Here is a 26,348-nt window from a genome sequence, read left to right as displayed (position 1 = left end):
CCTCTTTACGCCAACAGAACAAGATGAGGAGAATATGTATGTGTAAAGGGTGTTTTTCGTGATCCCTCTTGAAGGTCTTTTGATCCTTTATTTATAGGGAGAGATTGGGCGGGAAATACTTGGCGCCTTATGGACTTTTCCCTAGGGTTTCCTAGGTCTTCGATCTGTCTCAACCATTTCCTTAATTATCTGATTGTAAAGGTGTAACTAAATCCCTGATTTATGGTTGATTAACCTCTTTCCTTTTTATCGTATACGGAGGTCTGATGGTCCTTCGTGCCACAACGCATTCTATTGGTGTTGTGTGTGGCAGGATCTGCGTGGTGCCAGAGGGATATACCATCACTTAATCTAATTACCTTGAACCTCCAAGGCAGGTCTTGTTTATCATTAATCTTGACGATCACAGGGTCAAGAGTATCCGGACGAACCCCGAACCCTAAAATAATAGGAATTATATCACAATGCACAAGCTCATCAAAAACAACAGACTTGTTAATCGACGAATTCCAAATAACAATCAACATATTAACATTGTTAGGGTGAGAACCACTTAATGGCTTATCACATGTATATTCGCCATAAAGGCAAAACAGCCCATGAGAACTACCAACTACACATAGTTTTTTGTTAAGTAGTTTAAACGACTCAGGAACAGTGGGAACAAACCTTTGTTGCGGGAATGTGTCGTCATCAACAACATAATGATTATCATACCTTATGAATAGATGATGTGGTCCAATTTGGGAGCGGTTGTAATCCGCCATAAACTCGGAACTTTCAATCTGTGCCTTCCATGGCTTTGACACCATCTTGAATTGAATCAATGTTTTGACATGAAGCCTTTTCATGATTTGTTCCTAAATTTCAAAAGGTATGTATTATGACATCTTTGATTTTGGCATGCTTTAGGAGGGTTAATTACTTAAATAAACAAAAGAAAGAGTGCATTTTACAAATTAGACCTGTTTTTCAAAACTTTTCAATTTAAACAAAAAACCCGTGCATTTAATGTATAAAACACACGGATTCTTTAGCCCATTCAGAACATAATACATGGTCTTCACTTTCTTACCATCCCATCTTCTCTTTCTCTCCAATCCCTTGGAAATTTCTGAACAATGAAGATTATAACACTGGAAATTAAACCACTCTTCCTTCAATCAATTAAACAACAAAATCGTCTTCCATTATGATAACATAATAATAACCCTAAATTACCAAGGTCAAATTTTATTTGCAGTAAATGCAACACGAGTTGAATGTGTTTTGGCTGCTTCTTGTATTAGTATGTATGTGTCTTTTTTCTTATACGAGGCCTTAATCATCACAAGCAATTGTTTTAAATTGTTCAGTGCAAAGTAGATGTAAGTGATATCATAAATTGGCATCACGTACAGTAGGTTGTTTCTGATGTTGGGATTCTTTTAAAATTGTCAATATTGCTTTTAAACTTACTTATGCAACATAATGTATCATGCTACGAGTTTATTGTTACCTTTTGGTTTGATTAGATCTCTACATGTGCATGTTTATCATTTTATGGGCACTTGTTATTGTTGGTTAAGAAGTCTGATGAATGATTGTGATCTCTGGTACTTAATTACATTGAAGATCCTGGGCTTAATGTCTTAGCTTGTTATGTATACACCTACAAAGAACCAAGTGTGTTTCCTTCTGATCCATATGTTGGAGATACAAATGTACAAAAGAACAATTGATTAAGGCATTGTATAAGAAATGTCGAACTGGGTTTTGTTTGCCATTACCTCAAACTCTAGCTTTAATCGTAATAAGAACCACCAAGGTCCGTACGAATAAACCAAAAATTTTTGATTTGCTAAGCCTTGGTTTAGGATGTCGGTTTAGGGTTTTTCCATAAAAGGTAAGAATATAGAGATTGACTCAAGAAACTAATAAATGTTGTTTAATTCATTGAAGGAGGAAAGTGGATGGTGTTTTGAGTGAAAGAAGAGAATAAACGATGGATTTAGAAATCTGCAAATTGGGGTAGTGTTTTGGGGGAAGAGAAAGATAAATTGAAGACACGTGCTGAGTTCTGAATGGTTAGAAGAATCCGTGTGCTTTGTACATCAAATGCACGGGTATTTTGTTTAAATTAAAAAGTTTTGAAAAGCATGTCTAATTTGTAAAATGCCTTCTTTTTATTGTTTATTTGAGTAATTAACCCTTTTTTTTATTATTGTTATCATTTTTTTTTTTATCTATATAAGCAGAGGAATCGCATGAGAAAGGGGTGTTTTTGATTTACGACTTACTAGTCCCCTTCCTAAACATGAATAAGGCTTCCAACTGGTCTTTTTTATTTGACATCTTTGAGCATCGTCTTTCCAAATGGAGAGCAAATAGCTTATCAATAGGTGGAAGAGTCACTCTCATCAAATCAGTTTTGGAAAGCCTCCCAAAATATTACATGCCACTGTATCGAGCTCCCAAGAAGGCTCTTGATGGTCTGGAAAAAATTATACGACGGTTCTTATGGGGTGGTACGGATGTGGCCCAAAAAATCTGTTGGGTTTCATGGGAACGGGTTGCTTCTCCAAAATCGGCTGGTGGTCTAGGTCTCATGCATCTCAATGACATCAACTTGGCATTGCTTTCCAAGTGGATAGGAAGATTCAAGACAGAGAACAAAAGCTTATGGAAGGGGGTCATTATCGCTATACATGAGAACAAGAATAATTGGCACTCTCTCCCGATAAATAAATATGTATCAAGTAATTGGAAATCGATAGTCAAAGCAATTGAATCCATTAAGGTTTTAGATACGGGCCTAGATAAAGTGTTTAAAGGAGTTTGTGGTAACGGGCAGGAGCTTAAGTTTTGGCTGGACGTTTGGGTAGGTGACGATGCGTTCAGAGACAGATTCCCTAGTCTTTTCCAGCTCGAGAAAGACAAAAATTGTAGGGTGTTTGAGCGCTATAATGAGATCTTGGACGAGTTTTCTTCTTGCTGGAATTGGAGAAGAGCGCCTCATACTACGAACGAGTTAAGTGAATGGTGGGATCTAGGTGTGCATCTGAATGGCATGAAGCTCACTAGTCTCAGTGACAGGTGGGTATGGCAAGGAAGGATCGGGTCACAGCTTACTGTCAAAGCGGTGAAGGATTTCATTGTGAGCTCGCGTGATTACAGTAACAGGTACATCATTCAATGGTCTAAATGGTTACCTTTGAAGGTGAATATTTTCATGTGGAGAGTTAGTATGAACCGGATTCCAACCTTAGAGGCACTTAAAGTCCGGAATTGTGTTTTTGGTAATGGATTATGCACTTTGTGTGAGGAGCACATGGAATCGGCAGAACATCTTTTTTGTGGCTGCGAATTGGCTAATATGGTATGGAGCTTCATTAGTTCCTGGTGCAAGGCTACACCGTTCTTTGTTTTTTCGATCAAGGATTTAAGATTCATGGGAATGTGGGAATAGGAAGGAAGGAACAAAAGGCTTTAAAGGGTATCATTATGGTTGCTTGCTGGAGCATTTGGAAAGCAAGAAACGAGAAAAGGTTTTCAAACGCACAAGTCAAGGTGGAGAAAGTGGTACAAGACATTAAGTCATTGACTTTTCTTTGGTATAACAAGAGAAAGAAAAATGTAAACATTAATTGGAATAGTTGGAGTAGATTTAATTTAGTGTGATTATTGTATATATGTTTTAAGTGTTAGTATCACCAATTGGGTGGATACTGTATAAATGAAGTTTACTTTTCAAAAAAAAAAAGTCCATTTCCTAAACCCTTTAAATATCATATATACCCAAATTATAAGTTTTTCAATGCATGATATACATTGGTCTTAAAGCAATATTTGGGTAAATATGATATTCCATGTTTTAGGAGGGATATATATGAAATTAACTCAATTTATAAGCGTTATTATGTTCCATACTTTCATCATTGATATTGGTATCCAATTTGGATATGTTAGCTTTTTTAAATATATTATATCCCTCATATTAAAATTTAATATGTGAGATATTTTTCACATAAATTAGGTGCATATACATTTTATGGAAAATAGTGCTCGTAATTTTCCTAAAGAACTCGATAATTCAAACGATATAAAGATAACTATTGTTAAGGTGATAATATATATGTGAAAAATATTTCAAATAGTATTAGGTGAAAATATCATATAGCTTACATTTTTAAAAATATAAAAAAAAACATAAATTTTAATAAATGATACCGATAATATTTTTTTATTCTTACTCTTTATACTTTATTATTACCCTAGTTAGTGGTGGCCAATAAACTCGAACCCAAACTTGGAAAAAGCTTGAAACTGAACTTTGTCAAAGTCGGATTTGTCTAACATTGTTTCTGGTTTGGGGTAATCGACGATTCAAAAAGGGTATTAGTTTTCGGGTTTTCAGACTAGGTAGAGACCGAGGTCAAATCGTGTCGATTACAGTTTTTTGGCAATAAAAAAGCCGGGAAAACCCCTTATAAAGCCGGCAATAAAAAAGCCGGCAAAACCCCTTATAAAGCCGGTCCATGTTTAACCCAAAGCGGGGTTCAGGTTAGGTAAAAGCCGGTTTTGTTTTCGTTTACAAAAACCGGGTCGGCTTCTTTCACGTTTGAGTCGAACCCGATTTTTGCTGCGGTTATTTTTGAACCCCTTGATGAATTGCTTTTTCTTCATATACATTACTCAACTAGCTTTTTTCACGCAGCTGCTCGCATATCTTCAACTTTGGTTTCAATTCACAGGTATCATCGCTCGCTCCGTCTTTCTCAATTATGGTTGGGGTTTTGTTTTCTTAACTTCCCAGGGATTAAGATTAGGTAAATAATCAAATAAATGGGTCCTCTCTCTATAAAAATCAAGTCAACTCAACAGGTGTTTGTTGAAATGCCTCAAAGAGTTTGATATATTTTTACAAAATAGATAAAGTTGTTATATGATTTTAAAAGTTTTTGCAGCAAAGTATATTTGCTTCGTCATAATTGTATGCCGGTTGTTGATGTAACAAATACACTAATCTTTTTTTACATTATATTTGCTTCATCATCTTTGAAATCTTTATTTTCAATTAGAACCCAAGTTTCATAATCTTTTATATATATTTGTTGCAGCTATGAAGTCATATGAGATATCTGGAACAACTTTATCCGCTGCTTTATTCACAGATGTCTCTAATTCCAAGTACGATATATTTTTCTTCTACGTTTTCCACTCATATGCTTATATCATGCGCTAAACTCTCAAATGTACATAAAAACAACTGCCCCTTAAAATAGTTATTAACTGTCAACATACAACACTTTATTGCGTATTAACCATACCTAACTGATATGTTTAGCAAAATCCTAATAGTTTTGTTATATATGTGTGTGTGTATATATATTCTAGCTTAGCATCAATCCTGTATTGCAATTACTAGCCGAAAATTGAATCAAACTATGCCTTTATCTATACGTTGTCAATTTCTATAATAATGAATAGGCCATTTCCTACATGCTACAACTTTAGGCCTAGTATACAGGCGCCTACTTAGCTCAGCTGGTTCAGGAGGAGAAAATTTGGGTATAGTCACGTTTTTCAGCTGGGCAGACATTTAGTGGTTCATATTATTGTTAATTTCCACTTATTGTGCCTGGGGTGGCCGGTCAGTGTTGCTAGTTTGTTATAGTAATTTTTTGTGAATAATGGAGTCGTGACATTTTAGTTACCTATATGATAATGAAGGATATCATTTTTAGTTATGCCAGTCTCCAAATCTGCAGCCTCTCAATGAAGCAACAAAATCGCGTACGAAAGTTAATTGCCGTCGCTATTTGATGGATCTTACCATATGAAGTAACTTGTTTCATAACTCTTGGATGTTGCATAGATATGCAAAACTTTTCAAAGTTGCACCATATTCACTTGTTTTCGGCTTTTAATATATGTTAAATTCAGCACTTTCACCACTCCAAACAAAATCATATTGTTTCAATTCTATTTTAATGGTGCATGCTATCCTTATGGGCACACCTGTACAACAGAACTACATATCAAGCTCAATAGTTATATGCATAGTTGTTAACCTCGTAAGAGTCATGAGTCGCGTCATTTTTAAACCCAAAAAGTGTCGACTCATGACCAACTTGTAAGAGTGTCTACATCTTACCTCCCCCATACCCTGTTTGCAGGGATTGGGTCTTGTTCTTGTTGTTGTCATTGACCAACTTGTAATCACCCTTGACTCGGACCAGAATCACGTTTTAGCAAACGAATTGGTTTTGGAACCACTCGTCCGGAATTCAAGCCTTGTCGCATTGTGTCTATACAAATTGACCAGGCAGAGCGTGCAAGTTGTTTATGGATGTAAATGAATCCTAAAAACTCGGGATTTATTGTTACACACCCTCTGTTTCATAAAATTTCACTTGATAAATTGGTTGAATATTTTCTTTGACTAGTAGTCAAATGTTTAAATACCTTTTGATAAATACAAACCTGAGGAGTGCTTTGAAATTTCGACACAATTCAATATCTTCAATCTATCATTTTCGTATGTTTAAATAGGATGGAAGTTGTGAGTTTATATTATTTGGAGATGTTAAAAATTTGAAGTTTTGTGTATTCTTTGTATTTTGGCATATGTAAGTCTTAAGAATGCTATTCTTTACCTGATATTCTCCTACCCCAAAGCGGTTTCAATGTCCTTTATTAGTTAAAATCAAGTTTTTCCTTGGCAATCATTATAACATGATTCATTGGTCGTACTTAACGATATTGAATTATTTTCATCTTTGGCCTTTTAACGGGTATTCTTCTTTGGCCTATTGATCAGTATTTGAATATTATATTGAATTAACTTGCAAGTCAAATTGAATTCTTAGTTGCAGTTATTGCTATACTTATATCATATGTACTACTTTCAAGGGAACTTTTGGAGCAAATGCAATCTGGAACACTGGAACCTGAAGTAGCCCTTTTCAATGCATCTCTAGTAGGCAAACTTTAAAGTACTCCCTCATTTGACCTTTAAATGTTTCTTTACTAACACATATTCATAAAACTATTTAGATCCCAGACATCTTCCCCGTTCTAGCAGCTGCTCATAAAACACTTGTCGCTAAATCAAGGAATTCATTGACAACTCGTACTCTCCACTCTGAGCTTGTTTATAACTACTCGGGCTCTAAACATGTAACAACTCTTTTGGATACTTCTATCTCTGTTTTTTTTCTATGTGGTTTATTTAAAACCTTATGTTCACAATGTGAATTTGCCAGATTTCTGAATCATTAAAACGTTGTGGTATCTCCGATAGCACACCATATGTTCTTGTTGTCCGTTTTGATGCTACTGATGAAGAGGTGAGTTCAACCTCCCATGAATGACTTTTTGCAAGTTTGATCTTGATGAATATGGCATGCTCAGCAGGATTAATTGTTTGTGTAGATGATTGCTATGAAGACACTGATCAAAGGCCAAGAAATCGATTTAGAAGAGTTGGAAGGAAGAGCAAACAAACCTCAAATACAAAAGGTTTGATCTCACCTTGCTTTCTTTTATCTAGTTAAAGCTATACTTTAACCTGTTTGGGGAGAAATGGATCAATATATAACTTTTGAACAACATACATTCATATCCTGCATTAAATAGTCGTGCCATGTAAATTTATGTCATGATTTTTTACCATGTCTTTTAAGGGTCAACTGCAACAAAATGTATTTTAACTAGTCACGTTTTCCTATCGTGTTTATCCAACTTCTAGTCATTGCTATTGTATGTATTCCTTCTCTTATAGTTGTCACATCCCCTAAAAATATGGGTTACCAATGAAAAGGGGTAACCGGAATACCGGATAGAGTGATTCACATTACAGATGGGTTGAAAGTTGGATACCCACAATACAAAAACATGTTAATTTGGATCTATTTCGGTGTGCTTGGCATATCTTTTAACTTGTTGAGGGAGCAAATGATTTGAAGTCGTGGAATAGATTTCTTAAAACATTTACTCCAAGTTCACTCACATGAAAAGGTTGAACGATGTGAGACCATAAGTTCTATAAAATGTTGAGAATTTGTAATTGTGAGCTTCACAAAATGTGAGCCACAATCATCTTCTTACATATGTAGTTGTAATTGTATCAAGTAATTATGGGTCACAAACTCACAATTGTGTAAGCCATCAGAAATTTATGCAGCACCATCTCTTTTGTTGTTCTTCACTGTATATTTTACCATTTGTTTCATGTTCACAGCACTACAAAATAACTGCAGTGGAATTGGGCATATCAACTCTAGGAGATGCTATAACATGTCGAATTGCTGCCCGTGATGCTTTGTGAGGGTATTCACTAGATGATTCTTCCCATTTTCATGATGTTACTTTTTCCAACTTCAGCCTACGTTGGATGCTCATGGAAGCTTTGAGCATGCGTACAATGATCTGTGAAAGCAAATGACCTGCTTGGTGGACGGCAAAGTTTTCATCCATTGTAAGTGTTTTCTGGAACATTTAACAAGAGTTGAGTTTGTGTAACAATGAAGTTTTAAGTAGAAACGAGTTATCCATAGTCTGTCTTGTTATTTATTGTAAAAACCATCTATGACAATCTGCTACAAATGTTTTTTGTTCTCTCTTTATCCGAAAATCTTATGTTACACTAAAAAAAGTATACCAGCAACCGACAGGCTAAAAATTTCTTATGGGCTGCTTAATAAAATGTTTTATTATAAATTACATGTTATCAAAATTTGAAACTTAAGACACCTGAGTTAATTGTCAATTTTCCCAACTTCAAACATAATTTAAATTCAAGTTGGATTCAAGTCTTCGATTCAAGTTTGTAGTCTACCTTAGCTTCACTAAATACTTACAATCTATCACTGGTTGGAGCCTTCGAGGTAGAGATATGTGTAAATTGTAAATCCATAGATTACCATAGGTTTTTCCCTAATGAGAATGTAAATATAGCCACAGCAGGGAGTTAAGGAATAAGGACACCTTGCAGAGCCAAGATCTATGGACAAAATCATGCCATATAAAAGCTCATTGATAAGAAAAAAAGCATCATAGAGATTACATAAAACTTTATTAAGCAAGACTAAAGTAGGATTGATGACTCGATATCGATAACCACAACTCAATGAATGAGTCAAGTACGAACAGGCTTGCCATGATTATCTGGGTGATCAAGAAGAAGTAAACTTTCTGTGTAGGAGCCTACAAACAAACAAAAAGGAGGTGTGCCGCAAATCTCAAGACCGTCGATGTTTTCAGAGTGTGGTTCATAAACTGAAAGCGACACTGGTTCTTCGTATTCATGCTCTTCGTCTACCACTGTTGTTCTTGTTCCCACAATAGGTTTGCCACAATTCCTAAACCCTGGTACTGTGTTCAATAATGCAACTTGTGTGCTAACCGTGTATAACTTTGTAAACGATTTTTGAACACCATCCTCCATCATCATCCATGCGGCACAAACATGGGCCTCAGCCTCTTTGAAATATTCGAGCACGGCAAGAGACTCCCTTAGCTTAGAAAGGCTAAAATATTTAGATGATAAACACTTGGGAAATTTTACTTCGGTAAACTTTTCAGTTATCATATCAAATGAAACAATGAGACTCGCACCCTTATACCAAGTAATCCAATACATAAACCCATCGACATCAACCTGACCATCTAATGTAAATTCCATCGATTCATGAGGCAGATTGCTACGGAGGATAGTCCAAACCCCTGTACTTAATCTAAACACCTCAAAACTCGGAATAAAATCATTAATCTTGAGAATCACAGGGTCAAGAGTATCGGGATGAACCCCAAACCCTATAAGACTGGTAAAAAGATCATATCGCACAGCCACATCAAGAGCAATAGATTTGTTAATCGACGGATTCCAGATAATAATCAACATACTATTACCATCAGGGTAAGAACCACTTAACTCGGATGGATATTCGCCATATAAGCAAAACAACCCATGAGAACTACCGACTACTCGTGGTTTTCTGATAAGTAGTTTAAAGGATTCAGGAACACTGTGAACAAACCTGTGTTGTGGGAATGTGTTGTTATCAAGAATTGAAACATATTTTAGCTCCTCGGATCGTTTGCCGTACCTTATGAATAGTTGATTTGGTCCGCTTTGGGAGAGGTTGTAGTCGGCCATAAACTCGGAGCTTTCGATAAGTGATTTCCATGGTTTTGATACCATTTTGAATTGAATCAATGTTTTGACAGGAAGCCTTTTCATGATTTGTTCTTGAATTTCAAATGGTATGTGATCTGTCATCTTTGATTTTGGGATGATTTAGCAAATCACCTTTCTAGGTGTATATATACATATAAATGCAGAATGGAGACGAAGCCTGTAAAGAGTCTTTATAATTACAAGCGTTTTTCTTTTTAAACGGAATTACAAGCGTTTCTGTTGAGGGTTTTTACATGGATATTATAATCATCATTATCATTATAATTATCATTAAGATGGACCATTCAATACAATCAGTTTCTATAATGGTATTAGTAACCATTTTCATGATTTGTGCACAGTGCATTGTGCTTAAAAATTCAACTAGGCTAAGCTTTAATGGCCGCTATAGCAACAAATTTTATTTTATTTTTATCTTTACATCATTTTTATTTCGATAAATGCTTACAAAATACTCCGTATATACATTCTTTTATTCAACAAACTAAAACAGCTTCTTTTTTCTTACTCTTTGAAAATAAATAAAAAAATCAACACTGGAAAAAAACAATTGTAGGCTAATGATATATATTGCTACTTGGCTAGTACCTAAAACAATCATGTCTTTGCAAAAACTATGTCTTAATCAATCAATTAAATTAATCAATAAATAACTGTTTCGGTTACAAAAATACCTACATGAATGATGGGTTAAAAAAACTCGCATAAAATAGTTGCAAGCTTTCAAATAAAATATCTCTATATTTTGGCATTGGCTTATTACTTTTGTTCACGTGGCCTTGTTTATGACCATTGATCAATCAAATATCAAAATCTGTTATCATTGTCATCCAATCTTCATTGTCGTCGTCATCTTGAACGCCTTTCATATTTTCATTTTCAACAACAATTTTCTTCCCTTTTCTTCTTGATGAAGGCGAAACTCGTTGATGGTTTTCGGGTACCGATGAAGGCGTGTTAACGTAATCAGTAGATGGAAAGTTGAGTTTGGCTCTAGCTCCCCTGAATTCTATTGCAGCTCGGTCATAAGCTCGAGCAGCTGCCTCTGCGGTCTCAAATGTGCCTAGCCATACTCGAGCTGCTTTTCGTGGGTCTCGAATCTCAGCCGCCCATTTTCCCCATGGTCGTTGTCTTACTCCTCTATAATTCTTCTTTTTTCTCTTAATCGGGCCGCCAACTCCTCCTAATTCGACCCCTTCGTTTTGTTTCGTTTCTTCCATGAAAAAGTTACAACCCAAACAATCATTTAGCCCACAAACTGGGCACGTTGTCCTAGTTTGTGGCACCAGTAAAGTTTCTGCGGCGTTACTTGGTAACGCCGCAGAAAAAGACCATAATCCATAAGAGTCTGTGTCTGTCTGAGCGTCTGACTCTCCGTTGAGGACGTTCTTTAACGCAGTAACGATAACTGAATTCTCCTCGTCGTTAGAAAGCCGTCTTCTTGTCATCTGAGGCTGGTTGTGAAAACTCGTCATTGCTTGGTCGTTAAGGTAGTTGTTCAATCTCTCCGTTGGTTTTTCTTCGATGTTTGAATGAAAATGAACAAAGTCAAACAATTTATAGTTTTGTTTGTTGACGTGGATGCCAGCTAGGACGCTGTTCATACACGCAATGTATGCGGATCAAAGAAACAATCCAAAATAACTTTTTCTTACGTGCGCACGTGGCATAGATTGTTTTTGATATTTTGGACTGATGCTATGACGTCATGCCATACATAGCAAGACATAGTCGGTTTAAGGTGCTTGTTGGCAATGTTTAAAGGTGCCACGATGGCATGTTTCTAGAAGTTTAATAGCTTTCGTAGTGTGTACACCTTTGACCATGCCTAACTGTCAGTTTGGCAAGTCAAACTTATCTGAACGAAACCACTTTCTATAGCGCTTCCTTAACACTAAAAATTTCTTACCAAAGGATATTAGTACTTCTTTTCCTGCGTGCTCCTTTGTAAATTGTAACCAACACACCTTTTTAATATGAAAAAATATGCTTGTATATGTTTCATTTTAAAAACTTAAAATTTCAATCAATTAGTCACAATGTTTAATTTTATGTTCAAAATTTTACTTAAATTGTACTTTTTTTATATAAAAGTTTTTATAATTTATAAACTAAGTTTTGGTTTTGTACAATTACTTTTCTATAATTAATTTTTTCTATCTACATAAAATTTAATTTATTTTCTTAAATTGAAACTTTAAGACATGTGTCACAAGAACCATCCTTTATATATTTTTATTCAGATGTATCATTCATAATTATACATGAACTATTATAATGTTTCATATGTAACGAGATATGTCACTCGAACGTTACCCCGAGAGATATTACGTTTATTGTGTGTGATAACATATAAAATGTATAACATATTTTCAAAAACAAAAGACAATTGGAAAAACCAACTTCAATTGATATTTTCAATGAAGAAGTAATTATATAGTAAAGAAATTTAAAAATAAATTGACATCATAACTCATTAAAAGATCATATAAACTCTGAAGATAACAAGTATGAAAGTAAAAAGTTACAAACTTAAAACATACTCACTGCTCCCATGTAACTATATATTGTCATAAAATACAATCAAACATTAAAAAAACTATCACCACAAGCAAGTAATGAAAACAAAATACAAAATACATTTTTAGTAAAAAAGTTTATCCGAAAAAATGGTTGTTCAATAAATAAGGTCATATGGTCTAAAACTTCATATGATATGTGTGTCTAAATAAGCTTTAAATATTGCAAATGTTTGGACTAAAAGATAAAAATTAAAAAAGGTTAAGGTCATATGGTCTAAAACCTCATACTCGTATAATATATGTATCTAAATAAGTTTTAAATATTGCAGAAAGATAAAAAAAAATAAAATTATAATAATAAAATAAAAAATAAAAATTGGATAAAATGAAAAACAAAGTTAATGAAAAAACAAAAAAAGATGGAGCTCAATTCGAACTATTGACTGCTTGACTTGCTCAGCTTATTTGGGCTAAGCTAAGGCCCGTTAGCAGAAAAAAGCCCATGACCAGGATTAAAAAACTTTCAAATATTCGAACCCGGAATATGAGCTTTGACAGTCAAGCAACTTAACCACTATTCCAACTAATACTTTCTGTTTTTAATTGCTTTAACTTCTATATATATATAGTTTTCAAAATTCTGAAAAAAATAATAAAAGATTTGCATGCAATCCCGTACTTTCAAATTTCAATTTTATTATTATACTCCATCCGTCCCATTAAATGTGTCATACTTTGAATTTCAAAGTCTTCCTTTATAAATTTTGACCTTAACTATTTTAATTTGTGTTATATGGTATTCGATAAAAGTTATATGAATTGATTGTGTTTTAAATGTATAATTTATTGGTATAAGTTTCATCAAATATTATATAGCTCAAATTAAAATATTTAAGGTCAAAGTTTATAAAGAATGACTTTGAAAATCAAAATAGGACATATTTAATGAGACGGAGGGAGTATATAATATGTAAATAAACGCAATACATCCTCTGTAAAAGTTTCACAACTCTTACCTAAAAAAATATATAATAAACCAAACTATATATACTAGCACGGTACTTACGCAATGCGGTGTTGATCGTGGCGCGACGGTGTAATGGTGAGGGCGACTGTTGTTGGTAGAAACGGCGTCGAGTGATGTAAATAATTGATGTAAAGGGTTAACGAAGGTATTTTAAAAGATAAATGATTGATTGTGTAATTTTATCATTAATATTAAGGGAGTAATATATGTAAAAATATTTTAAGGGATATTAAATAAAAATATTATAGATTTTTCAACACTTATATAAATAAAGTGCTATTTTTTTATAATACAATTTATATATATATATACGAGATGGGTATCCGCACAATGCAGCGCCGACAACGGTGGTGCTAGTGGCAGTGGTGGTAACGATGTGGTTATTAATCTAAAAGTAATTGACGTAAATGGTAGTTTGGTTATTTTATGGTTAATAGATGTATCTTTTGTAAATAACTTTATTAAGAATATTATAGAGATATTAGGTAAAAATATTTAAATTAATTAATAAAGGACATAGATAGTTTGGATAAGGGAAATGATTAATCCTTCTTACAAAATAGCTTAAAAATCCCCCTAACTAGATGATGACATGTGGAAAAATCAGGGGGGAAGATTAAGAAAGAGAATTAGTGGATACCACATGTTACCTTTTTAGAGTGTTAGGAGAATTTTTAGGTTATTTTGTTAGGAGGATTAGTCATTTTTCTTTGGATAAATATGAGTGTAAAATATTTTAGGGATATATTAGGTAGATTTAGTGTGTGAGTTAAAAATGTGCTGAAAATTAAGTGTATTTTGGGTATTTTAAAAGTAGATAGTTGAAAAAAAGTGAGAGTAGTTTGTTTATTAAATATAGTATAGATGTACTTCCTTTCTTTTTATCTATACATATTCACAAATTCATAATTTTTAATTACCATAAATATGTTAAACCTTTTATATGATGTGGTATGGTTATTGTTATAGATGTGTTGTGGTTGTTGAGTGATATTATGTGGTGTTGATGTATTACCCTACAAACATTAGGGGGTGTTTGGTAGTAGAGAATTATAGAGAATGGAAATATAATAGAGAATGGAAATAGTGAGAAAGAGAATGAGTATTTGGAAAGAGAATGGATTCCGTTGTTTAGTACCTACAGAGAATGAATATATATAAAAAATAAAATTTTAAATAATAATACATTTATTACATATAACATCTTAAAAAAAATATATTTTTTTTCCATTCTCACCCATTCTCTACAATTTGTAAAGAATGGAAAGAATGAAATTGATTCCTCTTTCTCCTTTCTCATTCCATTTTTTCATCGCAAACAAACAAGAGAAGCCTTTCTCATTCCCTTTCTTCCATTTTCATTCCATTATACCAAACATCCGCTAAGTTGTTTTCCAACTTTAAAAATCAATTCATCCCTTTATTAGATGGGAGGTGATATTCATACCATTGTTTTTTTATTGACATACCACAATGTATAAATTTTCCATCGATTGTAGAAACCAATATTACATAAAAATAAATGTCCCTTATTGGAAGCCTAGTTTTCTCGGTTACCTCTACAAAATGATAAATTTGGGGGGAAATTAGGCTTCCACTTTCCTCGCTTTATTTTGTTCAATAATGAAAAACTCGAAAACACATCAATCTTTCACCGTCTTTTTTCTTCCATCCGTATCTATAGCAATCGCTAGAACAATTATTAAAGCCATAACACTCAGAAATTAATACCCTCCATATAAAATATATGTTAATAAAGAAAAAAGAGATTAGTGTGAAAGATAATAATAATAATAACATACTTAACATATCCATCAACGATACTACACTGGCAAGGGAGGGTTGAAATCCAACACAAGCTTCTACATATAAAAAGGGTAATTGTACACTCACCCTAAATAATATACTCTGTTGTTTATGTAACTATATTTATTTTACTTAGCATTATAATGCCATTACGTGATGTACTACTAGATGTTAAATTGTTAATGTTTTTTAAGTATATTGTCAAGTTTAAGGAGGTAAGCCTTGCTTGGAAAGGATCGGGGTTATTTTAGCTTTGTCCCATTCATAAGGTTATCCGCAGCCTGTAGTTCCGGATTGCTTGGCCGGCCGTAGACTATGGCTGAAGGCTAAAGAGATCACATTTCATCAGTTAAATTTATAAAAAAAAATTAATTCTTGATATTTTATTTTTGAAGTACAAAGATATGAATTTAATTTTACAAATCGGTTAGATTTATATCTTTCAAAATGATCGAGATTCATTTTGAAAAGAAAAAGTACCCTTGATAGCTCGCTCATTCATGTTTGTTTTCATTAGCAATGCCAATTTGTAAACATTTTATTCTGAGGTTTTTTAGGCAAAGTATGTCTCGTTTTCTCTATAAGTTTTGTTTGCCGCATGTTACCAACTATGTTAATTATAGTTACGACATTCATTGAAATGCCGCTGTTTTTTTGTTAACATCTGTGAAACGTTTTGGCAGAAACCAATGATGAAAAGGAAGATTAAAAGGATTGGTAAAATATTCTTAACTGATTTCTACAACTAACTCTGCATTTTGTGGTTCGGGTCTACTGTATTGTGTCATTAATGGGTTACCTCTAAAATGTAATGCCCAAAGCCAAATGCCTCAGGCGGGTCCATTGACTTCCGTATCGACTTAACTTATCCATGGTACAAGACTGCGAGTAATTCCTACTTCATTACACTTCGAAATGGTCATTGCCATGATACTATTTTTAAGAACCCTAATCCAAACCCAAATTAGTCAGTCGTTCGTTTCATCAACCAATATCATTGTAAATAGTCATTACCAGCAGTGAATTAAAGACTTATAAGGGACTCCTGTATTCCAGATTGTCACATATAAAGATACCTCCTGTAATAAAGTTGAGTTCATAATAAGTGAACTTTTGACTTTGATATTGATTATACTGTTTTGTACTAGAGAAAGGTACTCTACGAAAGAAATGTAACACTAAAAAGTAAATGTCCATGTCCATAAAACTTAAGGACGACAGGTTTGAATTTCTAATATCAAATGTGGGCTGTTTCCTTTCAATAACCTGTTATCGTGTCTGATAGGTGCAAAATGGTGTGTTTTTTTAACATTATCGTTCGTCTTATAGTCATTACAATTGTCTTAACAGATACGGTTTACTGCTTACTCATTTACTCATGTCAATCTGGTAGCTTTTTTGTATCTATCTTACGAGTCTTGTTGCTTACCATACTTGTTCTATTTTGCATGTATGATTTATCAGAATTTTATTGTTTAGCTATTAAGACACATATGAAAACTAAAATATTGTTCTATTTGTGGTCCTTCCCTGGAGACAAGGTTAGGTACGGCATTCTGTTTCTTAATCTTGATTCGGCAAATTAATTCTAAATATGTGGTTTACGTAAGGTTAGATGGATGCTTGAAATTTTTTGGGACCTTGAGAAGTGACTAATCAGGTTATTCAATGTAATCTTTTTTTGGCCTTATATAATCAAGGAGGTGAACCTACATTTCAGGGAGGAAATCTTTTCTGATTCCTCAGGTCGAATAGGTAACCTGGTAAGGTGGATGAACCGTGTTTTTCTATCTAAAGTAATTGCATAATCTTCAGACACTAAATCGTAGTCATTGTCTAATATTGTATGGTCAATATCATATACTTGCTAATCACAACTATGTTGATGCCGTTGCTTGTCTGTTTACGGGCCAAAAAACATTTTGTTGATTTGATTGATTTGCCCAAATCTCGTAAATGCTTCCTATTTTGAAAGTTGAAACATCTATATCTTGCAACATCAATTTACCTATTGCTTTCCTTCTAGTGGAGTTGTTGATTAGGGGAGCATTATAGAATGTCATTGTTAACTGCTTTACCATGATTCCCACGATAAGTAGGCCATCACTGAAAATGTTTTACGCACTTGCTAAGGAGCCTTTCATCATGTTGACATATTTCAATATTCAATTCTTGGAGGGAATCTATGAATTTATAAACATGACTCCTAAAATCTTTTATGGTAGTACCTGCAGCAAGTACACGCGTATTTTCTAGTAAATGTTAGTTCTTTTTCTTTGTAGCTTCCACGGTAAGAATTTCAAAAAATGGTTACCGATTCCATTAAAACTGTTTAAGTTGTAGAGACTGATTGTGTTGAATGGTCAAATCTTAATTATAATTGTAATAATGATGATAATATCCATGACAATACTACTAGTAATAACACTAATAGTTTTAGTGTTTTAATAATACTCTGACATTGTGGGGTGTCAAAGTTTTCAACTGACTAATACATTGCCAATGCATTTCGTTTAACCTGATTAGAGATAGTAAGATTGACTCGCTAGTGCAGCCATGGATGCAGGTCAAACATTTTACTGAACCACGTGTAATCAGTGTTTTTTAGTTACTTCTGATAGTCTTGTGTAGTGTGTTGTTCCTGCATGATCAACAAAACTCCTGCTTTATTATTTTTATTTTTGAATACATAGGAAATGTACCAGTGAGTTTCATAAGCTGTAACATTGATGGTAGCTATAGGTTTGTTGTTTAACAGTTTGGATGTAATATTATATCCAATCTCCCTTCTGGCAGGGCACATCTGATTTTCTAGTTTTCTACCCTTAAAGTAACCAATGCTTTCCATAGTCATTGCTATAGGTGTCACAAAGGGTGGGTTGGGCAATGAGTCATAATGGGTGGGTTGGGCAATGAGGGTTGGGTTGAACTATAGACACTTCTGTTTTCCAACAAGTTATCGATTTACCATGTAAACTTTTAAAACTATTTTAAATTAAAGATCCAAGATTTTTGCACGAATTCCGCAGGCTGTGAAGACTTGTTTACGGGTCATGGGCAACTTTTGGGCCATTCAACATGTTTGTCTCGTTTAGAATAATATATAACCCAATAAAAATACTTTTACATATAATGGGTTGAAATTGCCCACTCGGTCATTCTATGCAACTAATGCAAGTCATTTACTTGAGAGACAGTGGCGTGCCATGGTAACTCTAACACTATGTTCTTGAGTTTTTTCTAAGAAAGAAAAGAAAGGAATCTAATGGATTATAAAACAAGTTGTGTTCTTGAGTTTATTTTTAAGATAGAAAAGAAGGGAAATGATATGATTTGAGGGGGTAATCTAGTTGTTTTTGTCTAAAAAATTTTCTCTCCATATTTGGGATGATTTGAGAGGAAGCAAACTTATCTTCTAATCTTTTCTTTTCTTTTATAAATCAATCTCAAGAACATAGTGTAAGTGCTTGATATTTGTGGATTGTATGAGTTATATTATAGTGGTCCCTGTTGTAGGAAAAGTTGATGGATGCTAAATGTTAACATTTAGACACACCATGCTTTTAGAACAATTCAGGCAGTAAATCTGAGTTATTAGCACTGATTTGCTGTGCTAAATTGTTTCAAATGAAAATGGAGCATTGAACAATTTGTATAACTGTATTTGCATGATAGCTTGGGATTGGTAGGCACACGCATATAGTATTTTGTGTGATGGTGATGTGTAATATACTAATATGTCGTCTCCTGAAACATATCAAACTTTTGTTGTTTATCAAAAAGGTTCTCTTGACAATAGCATAAATCTGATTAAGTTATATAACATAATTACAGGACAAATGGGAAGTCTATGGTTTAAGATAGGAAGCAAATGTCCTCATAATCGGAGGTTTCTTTATTGTTGCATACATATAGGCATAATAATATAACTGTAGAGCAACTTTTGATATCATGAATACAGTATAAATAGGATTTACATAATGGATTACATAGCCGTAGCTAGGCCCTGGAAAAAATATAGGGCATGCCGTACGTGCTTGTAATAGTTAACTGAATGAAAGAGGCATTGTTGCTAGAAAGAATGCTCGTGTCAAAATTCTTTCTTAAATCTAGCTCTGAGCCCATGTTCTGGAATGGGAAATGGACTATACTGTATTAAGTTTGCTGAACCCACTACTTCCCACCTGTTTTAGAAATTATAACAATATCAGCACGATTGGATGATGTCAGCTCCTTATGTGAACATTCTATCAGTTGCAAGAAACTCTGTTTTTATGTTAATGTCATACCTATACTTGGTAAGCATATGGTGGAGTAGAACAAGCATCTCAAGCTTTGCAAGTTCATTTCCTGGACAAGCATGTATTCCATTGCCAAATGGCATGTACGTGTTAGGTTTTGGAGGATTCTGCCAAAGAAAAAGTCAATGCAATGATGAGCAAAAATCTATTTTAATATATCTTTCCACTTTCTGTAATTGGTTAATGCTTACTCATGTATGTGTGTAATCGATGGCAGGCGTCACAGTCCATACCTCAAATCTGAAGGGATCAAAGCTTCCAGGATCAGCAAAAAAATCAGGATTGTGGTGAATGTTCCTGAACAACGGCATCACCTTCCAACCTTTTGGAATTAGGTATCCTGTTGGTTTCGTTAACATCATCACACATTAGTCACATAAATATACATGGACATTTTTTTGGGTCCAAGTTCATATATATTTTTACATACCTTCGTATTCAACATCAACCGTAGCTTCCCTAAAAGTAAAAGATATGATACTTGCTTTCCTCAGGCTCTCTAATATCACCTGATATTGATGTATATACAAAATTAGTGATTAAGATATTGATTATAAATTAATAACATACTAAAACTATTACACATAAAATCCTTTCTAATGTCGGTAAAATTAAAACTAGTCATGTACATACTCTATATGTTAGTGGTGTTTTCCGTGTCATAGCCCAAGTCAAGGACTGGTTCTCTCCATATTCCGATCCACATATTGCCCTCTGCTCTCCCTGTCATTAGTAGTAAAAGTCAGTAAGTTCGCACTATGAAATAGAGCGACACACATGTGGGCATGTATACCTTATTATATGTTTTGTATTTACAAACGCGAGTATAATCGTTAGAATCTTACCTTAACCATCTCCAGAAGTTTGGGGTCATCGCTTAGATATTTGAGTATCCATGTTAGGATACTAGCTGTTGTATCTTGAGCTGCAAATAATATCCCAATGATATTATCTGCTATCTGTTCTTCACTTAATGTGTTTCCACTTTCGTCTCTAAAGTTCAGGAGATGACCCAAGAGATTGTTTGCAGAAGATTTCTTCTCCTTTCTTTCTCGCACAATCTTACCAATAATTTGATTGAGCCTTTTCCTCGCCTTCACAATTTCATATCAAGTAAGATGTTTGATTACAAGAATATGCCATACATGATAATCTATATAAGTTTAGTCGTATTTACCATTAAAGATTTACGGTATGCAGTTCCTGGTAGTTTTGTTGGAAAACAATTGTAACCTTTTTCAAGAATGCTATAGTTCTCCTTCAGCTCATCTGTATAATTTTCGTTCAACTGACCAAAGATAGACAAAACGCCTACCTCAAAAGCGAACTGCATAAAACCCGTAAATTAGTAGATACAATACATATACATATATATATTTTGAATCAACAAAAGCTATTCCAGTAAAAATATTATTAAAGACATACCTTTTTTCATCTCATGGAAGGTGTTAATGACTTGACCATTTGCCCATGATTCTAGGCTTGACATGGCTATGGATTCAATATCAGGCATCAACTTTCGGGTTGCTTCTGGAAAACGAGGTTTGAACTAGCTTCCTCATCCGAGCATGGTAATCTCCCGTGTGAAAAAATAGGGCTGAAGGTCCAATCAAATTTTCTTTACTTTTTGGGTATGTTGGTTTGAACAAGTGAGGTTGAGCTACCAGCACAAACCGAGCCGCCTCAGGGCTTGCTAGCATAACACATGGGTATCCAAGTATTCGAGTTTTGAATATGTCACCATATCTGATCATGATACAAGAGATAATAATAGTAGCATTATTAGTGTCAAACTTGGTGCATAAATGAGTGACTGATCTGTTGTCATAATTCTGTTGTATATACTAACCTTTTCTGCTTTGAGGCAAAAAAAACATTCGGGTCTTGTGTGTACATTTGGAGAGTCTCTCCAATGCAAGGCCAACCCATTGAACCCGGGGGAAGTCTGGCTGTTTTTTTATGCCCCCTCTTTTGTTTTTTGAATAAACAATACGATAAAAGTGAAAATAAAAAAATAATTGCGTAGAAAAAAGTTGCAAAAAGCTTCATGGACGACTCAAAACACTATCTCTCTATCTCTCTGATTATTTTTAATTTTATTTGGCTTGTTATGAAAGGACCTTGTATAGGGTGTGTGTCGAAGAGGATCTTTCTTGTGGGAAGGCAAAGGGGTCATGGGGTTTATATAGTGACAAATCAGCTAGAATGGATGGTTCCGTATCACCCCAGAAGCTAAATTCTAGGTACATCTTTCGTATATGCCACTCATTTCAAATCCGAACAAATATATACGTTAACTTTGTATATACGTATCCCACATTAGTAAGGGTCAACTACCCTTTCCAAGTTCATTCAGGCCTCTATTGCCGACCTTCACTTTTATCTCAGAAGTTATTTTCTTTTTCTCTTTCTTCATTCTCTTCCTTACTTTATTTGTGTTACATCAGTTTGTGAACTTGTTTGTACATGTTTGCTTTAAGTATAATATATCTTTTGATAACCAAGATAAATGACTCAAAAGACTTCATGTTGGGATGGCTATAAGTTTTCATCACATTCATTTGTAATAGAGGAGTCGGAGATATTTCTTTTTCTTTTTTCTCTCTAAATCTCAAATATGTTGATCTGAATGTGGAATATCGTTAAGGAGAAGTAAATTTATGGGTCCAATATACTGAATTGAGATGTTACCAAGAGGATAAAAATGAAGAATCTAGGTATTCTAATTGTGAAAAGTAACAGATATCAAACGGAAATCATTAGAAAAGTTTATCTTTGATGTCATAATTTTTTTGCTTTGCTCGATTTCAGGTACAAAAATGAAGAATGATGCGAAAGAGATTTATCAAGAATATTAGCTCCACGTGTTCAGGTTAGGTCTTCAAATTACAGCCAGCCACTATATGCTTACCTAAACATTTCCTAAATAAACCTAAAGTATGCTCATAATTATTCACATTACATAAAAAGCTCATTTAAACTTGTTACACAGCTTTTGGGTGATTCAGATTCACCAAAAAAACAGAACATCCTTTAGGACAAACAATAATTTGTTAAGTAAACCGAAAGAGGACAGTTTGAAGCTTAGAATGATAAGACATGCATTGCCTTATGTATCGATAGCTTGTTTACTATTGATCTAATGACCTACTTTGACATGTAAAATAACTGTACAATCTAAGCTGGCCTTCATTAAGCAAAACATCTATTTTTGGAAAACAATATATGGGTATAGAACAGGAAATACTCTTTGTGTGGTTTAAAAGTAGTTGCATAAAGTGCATGGTACTCAATGTGGGCCCCTCTAGAATGTTTGAAGCTAGGTTCTTAGATTTTTTTTGCAAATAATTCATTAATCTTGGCTACAATTCCTACAAAGTTTAATGCTAGGACCTACTAGAAGGTCGTAAACGTATATGTTCACATCAAATTAAAACATGGTTATATCAAGCGAAACCATATTGTTTGTACTAAATCACTTGAATTCGGCCGGCCATGTCTCAACCGTCTTGTTTGTTCTAAATCACTTGAATTTAGGCCGGCCATGTCTTAACTTTGTGACATCAATATCAGTCATTGTGACACATGAATATGAGCCATAGTGCCATATAATTCAGGTTGAGTTAGGACCAATTAAGCAATTACTTCCCATTATAAAATGCATGACCATTTTGTAAGTTGATATGGTACACACTATGAATGGTCAAGATAGATTTCAAATTAAAACTGCCTATTAAAAAATGGCACCTTTTTATATACCTTCATTTATGTTATCTACATTAGTTAGGCAGTTAGGCCCTATATGTTTGAATGCTCTATATGATATGTCCATTTTAGTCGTAAACATATAGTGGTCCAATTACAATGAGTACGTTTAGTTTTTTTTTTTTTGGTTAAAGTTGCCTTGGAATTGTATAAAAGTTCAAGGGCAGATTCTATGTGTCATGGTGGTATTTTTAATGCTCGCCAGGGAAGGAATGGGAAATTGTCAAATATGACTTCTTTACTGTCGAAACGAAGTGATTTCATAAAATCATACAAGATATATAACTCTAATAACTACCTGTAAATCAAACCAGTCATTGATGTGTGATACCATACTAAATCTTTGTGTTTATAGCTTGTTTATTAAATATGATTGATTGTGGATTCAAGTGTTCTTTGTTATCAAAGAGCTGTGTAAGTATGTGACAGCATATATGCTTTTATGAAAAATGAATGTTTAGAATAATTACTCATATTGTATTGGGTGTGTTGGTACATTAAGGCTTTGCTAATGATAACTAGCTCAGTTCGTCAGAGGCATTCTTGGTTTTACCCAAGATCTTGAGTTCGATCCTCATGGATGACAAGTTTTGGGTTTTTTCCCTCTGAATACTTGTAACGGCTCATGGTCAACATCTCGTTGTCAAGAGTACGTGCAAGACTTCACCATTATATGGTGCGGGAGGTTTCCTTGATGTTGTATAATGTTTCAGAAAAAAAAACAAAACAAAACATGAAGGCTGGTAACAGAAAGGCTCTTCATTTAATCATTTTTAAAAGGGACAAGAAAGTATCGCACCTTAGTTGTAGGAGTTTTTTTCTAAAATAGTGTATTGACTAAAATTATTTACCAAATTAGTATAGTTTTAAAAATATTTACCATTTTAGTAGAAAACTTTATTTTTAACATTATAAAGATTGTAAGTTATTTGTAGACCAGGAAACAAACTCATAAACACTAATCACTCACCAGTTCTCAAAGCCATAATATTTCATTTTTTAAGATCTAGTAAAATCTTATATAGAAAGATCATTTGCTCAATAGTCAGTACCCATCTCTTATATAAATCTATATACTCATTCATGTATCAATACATCTATTTTTAAAACAAAACAAGCCAATGAAGAGGAAGTAAATTCAAATTGTAAATGTCACTAGACTTTCAATAACAAAATTTATTGCATGATAAACCTCTCATCAACCAAATGAATACAAATATGGTTTTCAGATGGCGTGGACTTCAGCTTAATTTACAAACGAGATACACAATCAGGGGACCAAATTCACAATTTAACAGTGACATCCGACGAGCGCTACAATTAGATGATTCTGCCGTCGATGATCATTATTTATTAAATAACAAACTCTGAAACCAACCAAGTTGGCGGCAAGTTCGCACAAGCTAAAAATGGATGAGTGTTTGATTACCTGGGCAAATAATGTATCATTATTAATTTATTATATGTGTATATTTAATGATTTTATTTTAGGTTATGTGAATTGGAGGTAATTAGTGTTAGAGCCTAGAGGTTTGATTTTTCTTTTCAATTTTTAAATTTAACAAATATAATGTTAATAAGGTTTTATACTAAAATGGTAAATAATTTTGAAACTATACTAGTTTGGTAAATAATTTTAGTCACTATATTATTTTAGAAAAAAACTCATAAGTATTATTTGTCGACGCAAACTGAATGTCGATTTTCTACAAGATTCCCTACTTTATCTTTTTTGCCGAATCTTATCCTTGGTGACATCTAAATCTAAATCTTAATTTTCGAAAAATACTCTCCGCTACACATTGCTATTTTATCTGTCTCAAAAGACTGTCTATGTTTAAAAAAAAAAAAACGTAATGGGATTGTTTGACAAAAATAATTGAAACTAAAAGGCTGGAGCCATTATCTATTCATTTTTACGTATTATGCTTTAATTAATTACGATTGTTACAACTTTCTAGTATTTTTTTTTTTAACTAAAATTTGTTTTGATTCAGACGTGTTGGAGACAATTTTAACCAGTGCTTTGTTGGACCTCTATCCCTCTACTTATGAAAAATACTTTGAGATGAAAAACCAAATACTTGAACCCGAGACCTTGAGAAAAATCCACCTCTGGGTCCCACATAGTGAAAGAAGATACCTCAATCCACCTAAGTTGAGTTAATTAATTACCGGGTAAAAAAGACATTATCACTTAAATATTACATTAATCTATTAAAACTGTGCTATTTTTAGTTTGTAAATTATCTTTATGAGACACAAAGGGTATTTTCATATATAAGTTTTATTGACTAACATTAACTTTTCTTTTACCATAAACTTATTAAATCGATTTAATGTTTTTTCTACAATTTAATCTACTTAGCTCTTTAACTTTAACTAATTTATTAAATTAACTCTAGAGTGAAGATTAAGGTTCCATGGAGTATTTTAGTATAATTAGTGTAATTTAAGGTACAGTAGTTTGCTATTTAAAAAAAATCCCAAGAATAAGAAAGCTATTTATGCAAAGAATCCAAATTATATATTAACCCCTCGAACAAAAGAAGAGATATCATTACTTTTAATTTCTTTAATAAAATGTTGTCCATAATTGTTCAACAAATGAGCATAATTTTATATGAACTGAACTTTTGATTTGTCCATAACCTTATCCGAAGAAATGGAGGCATAAATTATTACGGAGTATAATTTTTCCACAGAATGCATTTTAGTTTTATTATGATCAATTTTAATCAAAA

The 26,348-nt window shown here is 33.5% G+C and overlaps 3 protein-coding genes, 1 long non-coding RNA gene and 1 pseudogene across 6 annotated transcripts; 2 read left to right on the top strand and 3 right to left on the bottom strand.

Moving 5' to 3' along the window:
- The first annotated feature begins 4,655 nt into the window (after positions 1 to 4,655).
- Positions 4,656 to 8,609, top strand: LOC122596735 (EKC/KEOPS complex subunit TPRKB). Its single transcript, XM_043769360.1, has 7 exons — positions 4,656 to 4,733; positions 5,100 to 5,169; positions 6,895 to 6,961; positions 7,039 to 7,161; positions 7,248 to 7,331; positions 7,417 to 7,503; positions 8,225 to 8,609. The coding sequence occupies exons 2-7, from the start codon at positions 5,102 to 5,104 to the stop codon at positions 8,309 to 8,311; spliced, it is 516 nt and encodes a 171-aa protein (XP_043625295.1). The 5' UTR covers positions 4,656 to 4,733; positions 5,100 to 5,101; the 3' UTR covers positions 8,312 to 8,609.
- A 512-nt stretch (positions 8,610 to 9,121) lies between these two features.
- Positions 9,122 to 10,269, bottom strand: LOC122597471 (F-box/kelch-repeat protein At3g23880-like). The gene has a single exon (XM_043770061.1). The coding sequence runs from the start codon at positions 10,262 to 10,264 to the stop codon at positions 9,122 to 9,124; it is 1,143 nt and encodes a 380-aa protein (XP_043625996.1). The 5' UTR covers positions 10,265 to 10,269.
- Positions 10,270 to 10,844: 575 nt separating this feature from the next.
- LOC122598309 (ethylene-responsive transcription factor ERF109) lies at positions 10,845 to 11,698 on the bottom strand. Its single transcript, XM_043770901.1, has one exon. The coding sequence runs from the start codon at positions 11,656 to 11,658 to the stop codon at positions 10,984 to 10,986; it is 675 nt and encodes a 224-aa protein (XP_043626836.1). The 5' UTR covers positions 11,659 to 11,698; the 3' UTR covers positions 10,845 to 10,983.
- Positions 11,699 to 19,392: 7,694 nt separating this feature from the next.
- On the bottom strand, positions 19,393 to 21,888 carry LOC122595196 (annotated as a pseudogene).
- On the top strand, positions 19,935 to 25,153 carry LOC122595197. 3 transcript variants are annotated; one of them, XR_006323207.1, is made up of 6 exons: positions 19,935 to 20,174; positions 20,839 to 20,952; positions 21,320 to 21,410; positions 21,957 to 22,082; positions 22,651 to 22,711; positions 24,834 to 25,153. It is a non-coding gene; the product is annotated as an uncharacterized LOC122595197 (long non-coding RNA). The 3 variants fall into 3 exon arrangements; XR_006323206.1 differs by having other exon boundaries at positions 21,320 to 22,082; XR_006323208.1 differs by lacking the exon at positions 20,839 to 20,952 and having other exon boundaries at positions 21,320 to 22,082.
- The last annotated feature ends 1,195 nt before the right edge of the window (positions 25,154 to 26,348 follow it).

This window comes from Erigeron canadensis, chromosome 4 (assembly GCF_010389155.1).
Source record: "Erigeron canadensis isolate Cc75 chromosome 4, C_canadensis_v1, whole genome shotgun sequence".
In the NCBI taxonomy this organism is placed as follows: domain Eukaryota; kingdom Viridiplantae; phylum Streptophyta; class Magnoliopsida; order Asterales; family Asteraceae; genus Erigeron; species Erigeron canadensis.
Note: the sequence above shows the minus strand (reverse complement) of the source record. Positions and strands in the feature narration are given on the sequence as shown.